Source organism: Rana temporaria, chromosome 1, assembly GCF_905171775.1.
Source record: "Rana temporaria chromosome 1, aRanTem1.1, whole genome shotgun sequence".
Classification (NCBI taxonomy): Eukaryota; Metazoa; Chordata; class Amphibia; order Anura; family Ranidae; genus Rana; species Rana temporaria.
The window spans coordinates 10,390,164-10,402,480 of record NC_053489.1 but is presented as its reverse complement, the minus strand read 5'-3'; the positions used below and the strand labels follow the sequence as shown (position 1 = coordinate 10,402,480).

General features: G+C 44.1%; 1 protein-coding gene across 2 annotated transcripts in view; it reads left to right on the top strand.

Annotated features, from left to right (window-relative positions):
• LOC120924637 (disintegrin and metalloproteinase domain-containing protein 33-like) overlaps nucleotides 1–12,317 on the top strand; it is a 184,093-nt gene that overhangs the window by 120,830 nt on the left and 50,946 nt on the right. For both annotated transcript variants that reach the window (XM_040335650.1, XM_040335642.1), the window contains exons 7-8: nucleotides 1,431–1,496; nucleotides 4,989–5,060. In XM_040335650.1, the coding sequence (XP_040191584.1) occupies nucleotides 1,431–1,496; nucleotides 4,989–5,060 (138 nt within the window). The remainder of the gene's footprint in view (nucleotides 1–1,430; nucleotides 1,497–4,988; nucleotides 5,061–12,317) is intronic.

The following is a 12,317-nucleotide window of genomic DNA, read 5'->3' as shown; positions in this document are numbered from 1 at the left end:
ACTGAAACTAAATGCAGTGATCAGTAAATGATCACTGCAATTTAGTGACGGTGTGACAGGGGGGGGCTGGTGGGGGCGATCGGGGGGTGACCGGGGGGGGGATCGTAAGCCTATGTGTCTGTGTGTCAGTGTAGTGCTTGTGTACTCACTGTGTGATGTCTCCGCTCCTCCGCCGGACGAAAATACCGGCGGGAGGAGCGGTGACATCACTTCCTCCTCTGCCTGTGTTTACAATGCAGGCAGAGGAGGGCGGGGGAGGAAGCTGATTGGCTGGGGAGCGATCCGGAGGGGGCGGACAAAAACGAACTGCCGCCCCCGCATCCCGGATCGCTCCTGAAGATTACCGACCCGCGCCATGTACCGGGGGGGGGGGGTCCCGATCGGACCCCCGACCCCCGTCAAGCAGGGCACGTACAGGTACGTTGATGTGCCTGTCCGTGCCATTCTGCTGACGTATATGTACATGAGGCGGTCGGGAACTGGTTAAGGAATTTAAGCTACGCCGCCGTAAGTTAGCGAGGCAAGTACATGATTCACAATGTACTTGCCTGCTAAGTTACGTCGGCGTAGCCTGAATCGGCGGGCGTAAGGGCGTCTAATTCAAATGTGTTGGAGGGGGGCGTGTTTTATGGTAATGAGGCTTGACCTCACGTTTTTTCCGTTTCTTTTTAACTGCGCATGCGCCGGGCGCCTACATTTCCCAGTGTGCATTGCGGCTAAGTACGCCGTACGGGCATATTGATTTTGACGTGGACGTAAACAAAGTAAATCCCAATTCACGGACGACTTACGCAAATGACGAAAAAAATTAGAATTTCGACGCGGGAACGGCGGCCATACTTGACATTACTATTCCACTAGGGCCTAGCTCTAACTTTACGCGGCCTGTCTCTTACGTAAACGGCGTAAAAGTACTGCGTCGGCTGGGCGTACGTTCGTGAATCAGCGTATCTCCTCATTTACATATACTACGCCGACCGCAATGGAAGCGCCACCTAGCGGCCATCCAAAATATTGCAATCTAAGATAGGACGGCGACAGCGTATCTCTGTTTGAGCATACGCCTAAACAAAAGTCGGCGTAGATTCTGAGTTAGGTCGGCTTATCTACTGATAAGCCGGCCTAACTCTTTCTGAATCTACCTAAAAGTAATTATTCGGAGCCAGAGGATCCAAATAACAGCCAGGCAGCTAGCATTTTCAGAAGAAGGTGAGCAATAGCCGCTTTGTACCCTAAGTGCTATGGAGCTATTCACAGTTATAAGGGATGCTGGGAAGACACCGTCGCCATCTAGTGGTCAATTTAGTGCAGCACACTGGCTGAGAGATGCTGGAAGCATATATGCAGTATATAATGGTGGGAATGCTTTGTATGTGATAGGAGGAGAGAGCGCTCTTATCTCTTACTTGTCTCTGTTCTCTGTCCTACAGATGAAGAGGAATGTGTGGGGAGCGCAGAAGTTTATGGAGCTGTATATAGTCGCTGACCATTCAATGGTGAGTGTGTACAGAGCTACAGAGGAGGACATGGATCTTATTATATCACTATCTCTATTCTTTATCCCCTCCTATGTCTTCTCCTCTGATTTCCTCCCTACTTCCACCGTTCACTTTTTCCCCCCCCCCCCCCCCCGACACCCACTTCTCTCCTCCTTTCTCTCTCTTCTCCTCCCTATTCTCTCTTTTATTCTTATCCTCCTCCTCATTTTCTTTCTCGCTTCTTCTTTCTTTTCCTTCTTCTCTTCCTCTTCTCTCTCTCTCTCTCTCTCTCTCTCTCTCTCTCTCTCCCCCTCTCTCCCCCTCTCTCCTCCTTATTCTCTGTATCCTTTCTCCCTCTCTCTCCTCCTTCTTCTCCCCCTCTCTCTCTTCTCCTCATTTTTCTCGTTGTCTCCTCTCACTCCTCCTTATTCTCTTCATCGTTTCTCTCTCTTCTCCTTCTTCCATTCCTCCTACCTCTCTCTTTTTTTGTCTCTCTTCTCCTTCTTCTCTCCCTCCTCCATCTCTCTTCTCCTTCTCTCCCTCCTCTTTCTCTCTTCTCCTTCTCTTCCTCCTCTTTCTCTCTCTTCTCCTTCTCTCCCTCCTCCCTCTCTCTTCTCCTTCTCTCCCTCCTCTTTCTCTCTTCTCCTTCTCTTCCTCCTCTTTCTCTCTCTTCTCCTTCTCTCCCTCCTCCCTCTCTCTTCTCCTTCTCTCCCTCCTCTTTCTCTCTTCTCCTTCTCTTCCTCCTCTTTCTCTCTCTTCTCCTTCTCTTCCTCCTCTTTCTCTCTCTTCTCCTTCTCTTTCTCCTCTTTCTCTCTCTCCTTCTTATTTCTCCTTCTTTTCTCCCTCTTCTTCTCATCCTCCTCACTCTTCTTCTCTTCCTCCTCTTTCTCTCTCTTCTTCTTCTCTTCCTCCTGTTTCTTTCCCCATTGTTCTCTTCCCCTCTCTTTCTCTCTCCTTTTCTCTTCCTCCCTCTTATTATCTTCCTCCTCTTTCTCTCTTGTTTTCTTCTCTTCCTCCTCCCTCTCTCCCTCTTCTTTTCTTCCTCCCCTTTCTTTCTCCTCCTACTTCTCTTCCTCCCCTTTCTTTCTCCAACTTCTATTCCTCCTCTTTCTCTCTCTTCTCCTTCTCTTCCTCCTCTTTCTCTCTCAACTTCTTCTTTCTCCTTCTTTTCTCCCACTTCTTCTCATCCTCCTCCCTCTTCTTCCTCTTTCTCTCTTCTTCTTCTCTTCTACTCTTCCTCCTCTTTCTCTCTCTCTCCTTCTTCTCTTCCCCCTCCCTCTCTCCCTCTTCTTCTCTTCCTCCTCTTTCTCTCTCCTTTTCTTCTCTTCCTCCTCCCTCTCTCCCTCTTCTTCTCTTCCTCTCCTTTCTTTCTCCATCTTCTATTCATCCTATTTCTCTCTCTTCTTCTCTTCCTCCTTCTTCTCTTCCTCCCCTTTCTTTCTCCTCCTTATATTCCTTCTTCTCTCCCTCTTCTTCTCCTACTCCTTTTTTTTCTTCTTCTCTTCCTCTTCTTTCTCTCTTATTCTTCTCTTCCTCCTCCCTCGTCTTCTTTTTTTCTTCCCTCTCTCGCTCATCTTCTCTTCCTCCTCTTTCTCTCTCTTCATCTTCTATTCCTCCCTTTTCTCTCTCTTCTACTTATCCTCCTCCCTCTTCTTCTTCTCCTCTTCCTCCTCTTTCTCTCTCTTTTCCTCTTCCTCCTCTTTCTCTCTCTTTTTCTTCTCTTCCTCCTCCCTCTCTCCCTCTTCTTCTCTTCCTCCTCTTTCTCTCTCCTTTTCTTCTCTTCCTCCTCCCTCTCTCCCTCTTCTTCTCTTCCTCTCCTTTCTTTCTCCATCTTCTATTCCTCCTATTTCTCTCTCTTCTTCTCTTCCTCCTTCTTCTCTTCCTCCCCTTTTTTTCTCCTCCTTCTATTCCTTCTTCTCTCCCTCTTCTTCTCCTACTCCTTTTTTTTCTTCTTCTCTTCCTCCTCTTTCTCTCTTATTCTTCTCTTCCTCCTCCCTCGTCTTCTTTTTTTCTTCCCTCTCTCGCTCATCTTCTCTTCCTCCTCTTTCTCTCTCTTCATCTTCTATTCCTCCCTTTTCTCTCTCTTCTACTTATCCTCCTCCCTCTTCTTCTCCTCTTCCTCTCTCTTCTTCTCTTCCTCCTCTTTCTCTCTCTTCTTTTCATCCTCCTCCCTCTCCCTCTCTTCCTCCTCCCTCTCTCCTCTTCTTCTCTTCCTCCTCTCTCTCTTCTTCTCATCCTCCTCCATCTCTCCATCTTCTTCTCTTCCTCCTCCCTCTCTCCCTCTTTTGCTTCTCTTCCTCCTCCCTCTCTCCCTCTTCTTCTTCTCTTCCTCCCCTTTTTTTCTCCTCCTACTTCTTTTCCTCCCCTTTCTTTCTCCATCTTCTATTCCTCCTCGTTCTGTCTCTTCTTCTCTTCCTCCTCCCACTCTCCCTCGTCTTCTCTTCCTCCCCTTTCTTTTTCCTCCTTCTTCTCTTCCTCCTCTTTCTCTCTCTTCTTCTTCTCTTCCTTCGCTTTCTTTATCCTCCTTCTATTCCTTCTCCTTCTCTCCCTCTTCTTCTCCTACTCCTCTTTTCTTCTTCTCTTCCTCCTCTTTCTCTCTCTCTTCTTCTTCTTCTTCTTCTTCTCTTCCTCCTCTTTCTCTCTCTCTCTCTTCTTCTTCTTCTCTTCCTCCTCTTTCTCTCTTCTTCTTCTCTTCCTCCTCTTTCTCTCTCTCTCTCTCTTCTTTTTCTTCTCTTCCTCCTCTTTCTCTCTCTCTCTCTCTCTCTCTCTCTCTCTCTCTCTCTCTCTCTCTCTCTCTCTCTCTCTCTCTCCCTCTCCTTCTTCTTCTTCTTCTTCTTCTTCTTCTTCTTCTTCTTCTCTTCCTCCTCTTTTTCTCTCTCTCTCTCTCTCTCTTCTTCTTCTCTTCCTCCTCTTTCTCTCTCTTCTTCTCTTCCTCCTCCCTCTCTCCCTCTTCTTCTCTTCCTCATCTTTCTCTCTCTTCTTCTTCTTCTTCTCTTCCTCCTCTCTCTCTCCCTCTTCTCTTCCTCCTCCCTCTCTCCCTCTTCTTCTCTTCCTCATCTTTCTCTCTCTTCTTCTTCTCTTCCTCCTCTCTCTCCCTCTTCTTCTCTTCCTCCTCTTTCTCTCTCTTCTTCTTCTCTTCCTCCTCTCTCTCCCTCTTCTTCTCTTCCTCCTCTTTCTCTCTCTTCTTCTTCTCTTCCTTCTCTTTCTCTCTCTTCTTCTTCTTTTCCTCCACCCACTTTCTCTCTGTCTCTCTAATGCTGGCCATACATAAAGCAATTTTACAGACAATTTAAACAAGGTTTTAAGGTTTTGTGAGTGAAAAAATGTAGACCCCCCCCCCCCCATGCATAGATGTGATTGACTAAAAACCTTAAATGTGACAGACTAGAAAGTGAACCCCCCCATCAAGCAGGAGATGGAGCAGCTTGTTCCTTTCACTCCCTGAATACATTTCAATGTCCCTGGATGGCATCTGATAATTGTCCTAACTGTTATTTCTCTGGCTGACAGTACATAAAACAGAACATGGACCTGGGGAAGACCAAACAGCGCGTCATGGAGATCGCCAACTTCGTAGACAAGGTGAGATTGGCGATGTCAGCCGTGAAAGGGTCGGCTTTCCTGAAGGACGGGCCATTCATTTAATAGCAGACAATTCTGTGTACTGCGGAGATGGTAAACTTTGACCAAGTGGAACAACCGTAATGATTTAGAACTTAATAAATTACAAAACTTCTCCAACGTGTCAAGACAGGGAGTGAAATATATCGCACAACTATATTGTGGAGGCGTACTCCGGGACTTTCTTTTTTTTTAAATTCAATACTTTTTTTTATTGTTTCCATACATATATAGCAGAGAGAGAAAAAATACAAATCCATATTCTATATTCAGTGCATTATATGTGCATACAAAAAATTAATTGCATAGGTTAAAAATTTCCTTCAATCCCATTCCCACCCCTCCCTCCCTCCCTCATATCTTACTTTTAAAGTGCATACACGTTTTTTGGTTCTGTTTCTTTCCTTAGATTATTCTTTACCTAACTTTCCCTGATTAAAGTGAGCGGCCTATTTTACATAACCAGTGCTCCCATATTGCATTAAATTTTTTGAGGTTACCCCTTCTAATCCATGTTCCCCTTTCCTTCCCAATTGTGCTATTCATTACGTTAAACCATTCCTCTACTGTGGGTGGATTTTGTGCTTGCCATTTTAGTGCGATCGATTTCCTCGCCTGAAACAGGCATCTTATAACTGCTACTAATATATCCCTCTGCCCCATTCTCTCTTCAATGCATCCTAATAGACAAACCCTGGCTTCAAGTTCCAGAGTAGTTCCAAAGGTTGCATTTATAATGTCCAGAATCTTAGCCCAATATCTATGCAGTTTTGGGCATTTCCACATCATGTGGATGAGATCCCCTGTATTTTGACATCTAGGACATTTGTCATCTGACTTCCATCCAAATCCATATAATTTCTTTTTTTTGTTTACAAAAGTTTTATTGTATAGATTAGTATGAATACAAACATAGTCAATAAGTATGAAAACGTCTCAAGAGGTACAAAAAAAAAAAAAAATAGACATCCAATTAACATTGTATGCAGATCTTACACGAGGTACAGTAATTTAGTGAGTCCGTTGGAGAGGAAATAATGAATAAGGAAAGAGAGGAATTAATATTTTGGTCATATAGAAACTAGTGAGTGAGATTGAGATTATTGTGTTATAGACCAGTATGACCATTTATCATCAAATGTGTGTAGGGTATCATTTAGTGTGTGGTAGATCTTTTCAGAGAGTTTTAGCAATTCCATCCTATCTAGAACCTGTGACCATTGTAGGGTATTTGACCTCCAGTTGAGAGCTATCATCCATTGGATGGAGCTACAGAGAGAATGAAACAATCTGCTACATGGGGGAGGAACATCAGGGATACTAAAATACAATAGACATATTTGTGGGGTAAGATTAAGTTTTTGTTTAGAGGAACTTTCAAATCTGTGTAGTGCGGCTTTCCAGATTGGAGTTAGGTGGGGGCAGCTCCAGAAGATATGCAATAATGTGCCCTCTGTAGGGCAGCCCCTAAAACAATTAGGGGAGACTGAGGGATAATACTTATGAATTTTGGAGGGAGTTAGATACCATCTGCAAAAAAGTTTAATCGGGGTCTCTCTAAAGGAGGCCGCCCTATTACTTTTCCGGAGGTTTTCAGACATCGATTTCCAGGTATCAGGGGTAAGGTTCGACCCTATATCCGCCTCCCAGAGCAACATTGGTTGTGATTTGTCAGGAGTGGAGATGTCATTGAGGTGTTGATAAATTCTTGAGATCATCCCTTTGTCTCTAGAAGTGGAGAGGCAAATTTTCTCAAATAGTGTGTTTGTAGGTTGGGTGGAGAGGGAGAAGTGGGAGGAGAAGAATTCTTTTATCATAAGATACCTTTCATGTTCGACTAGGGGGAATCCGTCAACTCTCTGGAGAGCGTCGAAGGACTTGAATTGCCATTTGTGTTGAAGAGATCCTAGTGTGGTCTTATTGGAGTTTATCCAGCATGAGAATGTGGATCTATCGTCAAGTGCTGAAACTAATCTGGGGTCTCCAAGGAAGGATGTGAGTGGCGAGATGGGGGAGGATAGTCCGAATGTGTCCTTGACTTTAAGCCATAGTTGAAGCATATGTGCCACTATCATATTACATTTGCGGAGTTTACTGTATAGGACTAGGTCGGACCATAATATCCCCTGGAGATGATAAGGGAGGATGGAGGATGTTTCAAATCTAATCCAGGGGATATCCTGAGAGGGGGAGAACCATTGTGAAATTTGTGAGAGTCTGGCAGCCAGAAAATACTTCCAAAGGTTAGGGAGGCCTAGTCCACCATTGGAGAGGGTTCTGTGTAATAGGGCGTAACTATATCTGGGTTTTTTGTTGGAGAATATGAATTTATTAATAAGTCTTTGAATGGATTCTAATTTGGATTTGGGGATGTTGATAGGAAGGGTACGGAAAAAGTATAACATTTTGGGTATAATGTTCATTTTAATAGCACAAATTCTTCCAAGGAAAGAAATGTTGTAAGTGGACCAGGTGTCTAGGAGGGAGCTAATATGGTTAAAGAGGGGAACGTAATTAAGTTTGTATAAGTCATTATGATTAGGAGTAATATTGACCCCTAAGTATCTCACAGAGCGTGAGTTCCAAGAAAAAGGGAAGTTGGCTTGAAGTAGGGAGAGGGTGTTTTGTGGGATGTTAATGGGCAAGGCTGAACATTTATTTAGATTTATTTTGAGACCTGAAATGTCATGAAACATGTTTAGTTCTTTTAGGAGGACCGGGATAGAGATATGGGGGTCTGTGATATATAATAATGCATCGTCAGCATAGAGGCTGACTTTATATTCCGATTGATCTTTAGAGTATCCCCTAATATCAGGATTAGCTCTTATGGCTTGTGCAAGGGGTTCAATGGCCAGAGCAAAAAGGAGTGGGGATAGGGGGCAGCCCTGTCTGGTGCCTCTACCAAGAGGGAAGAAATCCGAATTATAACCCGGGATCCTAATGCGGGTTTGTGGGGCATGGTATAGAGCGTTAAAGCCTTGCAGGAATTGGCCTGAGATTCCAAATCTAGGTAGGAGATTGTTCAAGTATGCCCAACTGACACTATCAAAGGCCTTATGTATGTCTAGGCTGAGTAGGCATGCTTGGCGCGAATGTAAGTTGGCGTCCTGTAAAATGTTGGTCACTAGTCTAATATTATCGGTTATCTGTCTATGGGGGATGAAGCCTGATTGGTCAATATGTATTAGTGGGGAGATCACCTTAGCTAGCCTATCCGCAAGAATCCGTCCAAATAATTTAAGGTCATTGTTTAATACTGATATTGGTCTGAAATTTTGTGGGAGGGTATGGTCTTTGTCTGGTTTGGGAATGAGAGATAAATTTGCCAAAAGCATCTCGTTAGGAAAGTTGTTACCTTCGAGTATGTGGTTAAACAACCTCACAAGATTGGGGGCTAGGAGAGGAGCAAACTTTTTGTAATATGACGATGTAAAACCGTCCGGGCCAGGGGCCGTAGAGGTTTTGAGGGATTTGATGATATTTGTTATTTCTTCGACTGTGCAGGGGGAGTTGAGGTAGTCAGTTTGTTGTTGCGTTAAGGAGGGGACCGAAAGAGACTCCAACCACAATTTGGACGCGTCTCCCGAATCTCCATCAGGGCCTGCCATGAGCTCTTTATAGAAGGAACTAAAAATTTCAAGAACCTTTTGTGGGTGGGTGACCAAGTCTCCCTTACTGTTCCTTAATTTATAAATATGAGTGGGTTTACAGTCCTGATTTAGTTTCCTGGCAAACATCGCCGAGGTAGTGTTGCTGTAAAGCATGAACTTGGCCCTGGAGAATCTAAGGGATTTCTCTGCATTAGATGATAATATCAGGTCAAGGGCCTGCCTTTTTTCCTGAATCTGTTGGGTAATAAGTGGTGTGGTAGAGTGTTGTAGCTTGTTATATAGGTGGTGTAGGTCTCTAGTGAGTCTCCTAATGTCCGCTTGTCTTTCTTTGTTTTTGGTGGAAGCTATATTAATTATATGTCCTCTCAGGACCGCTTTATGGGCAACCCATATTGAGGTAGGCGCAGTTTCGTCATTTATGTTTTCAGTGAAATAATTGTCAATATGGTTGGAGATTTTCGCAATGATTGTAGGGTCTGTAAGTAAAGAGTCATTAAGACGCCAGTTAAAAGTGGAAGGGGCAAGGCCAATATAAGAGATGTCAAAGGAGGTGATGCTGTGGTCTGACCACGAGCAGGGGTGGATTTGTGCTTGGGCGGAGTTTGCCATGAGGGTTGGGGTGCAGTATATATAGTCAAGCCTTGCGTAGCAATCGTGTGGATGCGAGTAATGAGTATATGCTTTCACTCCTGTGTTGTGGGCCCTCCAAGAGTCAATTAGTTGCATCTTATTAATAAGTCTACTGATTGTCTTAGTGAAAGATTTAGTGTGAGGGGAGATCTTACTCCTATCTAGAACCGGGTGAGCTGCCAGATTGAAATCCCCTCCAATCACCAAATGTGGAGAGTGGTATTTGTCTATGGAGTCGAAGAATTTCGTGAAAAAGGATGTATGGGTGTCATTTGGGGCATATACGGATGCAATTGTGATATCTCTGTTATTTATTTTTCCTTTAAGGATGATGTATCTACTTTCGGGATCTTTAAAAGTGTGGTGGATGTCAAAGATTATTGAGTTGCGAATAAATATCGCCACTCCTCTGGTTTTATTAGTGAAGGTGGTGAAATATGCCTGATTGTAAGATCTGTGAAAATATTTAGGATGAGCTGAGGTGGCGAAATGTGTTTCTTGGAGCAGTATTATATCAGCTCCTAGCTTTTTATATTGTTGGAATGCTTTTTTGCGTTTATTAGGGGAGTTAAAGCCATTTGTGTTGTGGGATATTATTTTAAGGCCCATATTGTATCTTTCCTAGAACTATCGACTGAATATCGTACAAAACTATTCCTATTATAACCCTACAATGAGGGAATGGCACCCTTCTGTGTCTAGAGACAAAATCGCCTATAGGTATAAAAAGGGGTGTAAAGGTGATTTCCTCAATGTGTGAGGGAAGTCTGGTGATATTACCATAAATCAAGTAGTATGGACACAAATCTGTAGGAGCATACATATCATTAGGAACCAATGAGATTGCAAATTTATATTCAAAGATTGCTATGTAAAGGTAAACAATGCTGAAGCATACTAGCATCAGTGGGACAGGGGAAAGTCTGTCAAAATAAACCTGTAAAGAACACAATAACGTGTGAAGGACCAAAAAGGGGTCCATTTCCTGCAGTAGACTCGGGTGCTGCAGAGTATGATGTGCAGCAGACGAGTCTCTGAGCAGGAGTGGGGTCAATCCAGCAACGGCAGATGCCCCCGGTCATTGGAACAATAAAATGCAGAAAAAATAAACATATATAATAATATATTTAGTTAGCTTGGTGCATGGAGTTTGTATGCATATTCATAAACATATGAGCTGTTAAGAAGGAAGTATAGATATGCCTCTAAGTTATAGATTATTACATGTTCTACTTTAAATCAGCTATATCATGTATGAGCAATAGGAGATTAGTCTAATCTTGTCAAGTTATAGAATGACACATTCCTATAGGAAGGTGGTTAGTGGGGTTGTCACACCTCACTCAGTGGATGAGCATGTATGATGATTGGGTTATTAGATACTCTGCCCTGATGAGGGTATCGAGACAGGGAGAGGTAGATACGTGACCCAGGGTAGGTTGTTATAACCTGGAAAGCTGGAGAGGGGTGGGGGGGAGGCCTATGATGCAAACCCTGGACAAAAACCACTATCACATTAATCAGAGAAAAAATCTCCCCTTCCCTGCTATTCAGCATAAACATATGACCTGTGGAAGGAAGGTAAATAATTAGAGCTGTCCAAGGGTTGTAAGTCACTATGCATATTCTCCGAGAAAGTTACAAGTCCTGTATATACCAGAAACACTACTGGGCATATTAGACAACTTTGTAGTATGTTTTGGAGGATAGTGGTTAAGGTATAAAAGACTTCAGGAGCAGGGGGGGGGGGGGGTCTGTGGGGCAAGGCCAGGACAGAGGTGTCAGCCTCATTTCTCAGGGAGGATTCGTTCCTCAGGGGCTACTGAAAAAAAAAAAAAAAAAAAAAAAAAAAAAAAAAAAAAAAAAAAAAGAAAAAAAAAAAAAAAAAAATTATATCCAAAAGTAAAGGTTTAGGGGACCCAGGAGGGAGTGGTAATAATCCAATCGCAGTAAGTGCAGCTCCAAGCGATTCCAATGTAGCTGGGATTATCAATTATGTTGATTTTGAAAGGAATTGATCAGTCTCCTTTGGTCCCTCTGGTTGCGCCTGTTAGGGGGGGTGGACCAGATGGGTGAGGGTCTTGGAGTGGATGGAGGACGGGCGTGAGGATCTTGTGTCAGCAGGCCCAATTTAATCAGAAGCTCCTTGCCTTCGATCACATTAAAAACAGTGTATGTGGATCCATTGTGGGGTACTGTGAGCTTAAATGGGAATCCCCAGCGATATCTTATTCTGGCTGATTGTAGAACTGAGGTGACCTCCTTCATCCGACGTCTTCTATCTAGCGTGGCAGGGGAGATATCTGGGTATATCTGGATTCTTTTCCCTTCATGTGAAATATTGGGAGTGTTTCTGGATGCCCTCATGATGTCCTCTTTGACCAAGAAGTCCTTCATACACATGATAATGTCCCTGGGGGGGTTATCAGCTGTGGGTTTTGGACGAAGGGCTCTGTGAATCCTGTCACATGCAAAAGCAGTTACTGGCTTGTCTGGGAGGAGACCATGAAAGATTTTAGACACTGCAGGCATTAGCTCTGTGACAGTCTCAGGGACCCCACGCAGCCGAATATTTTGGCGACGATTTCTGTTGTCCAAATCTTCAACCTGTGCCTGCATAAAGGCAAAATTATCTGCCAGATTCTCATAGTCTTTTCTCAGGTCGTTATGGGCCAGTGAGAGCTCGTCATGTTTAGTCTCTAAGAGATCTGTGCGTGTGCCTATGGTGGCTATCTCATGCGAGAGGGCTGTAGTAGATTTGTGCACCTCTCTCTCTATTTTCTCCACAAGCTTGACATATATGGAGGTGAGACTCTCATCCAGGTCTGCCTTTGACAGAGGGGAGTTGTACTCACGATTTTCCTGGGTGCTGGGCTGTAGTGAGGCCTGCTCTCCCCCTCCCCACGTGAGGCCGCCGGCGCCATCTTGGGATGCCTTGCTGCTCCTCTGCTCCATGTCCAGGAGAAAGTTAGTG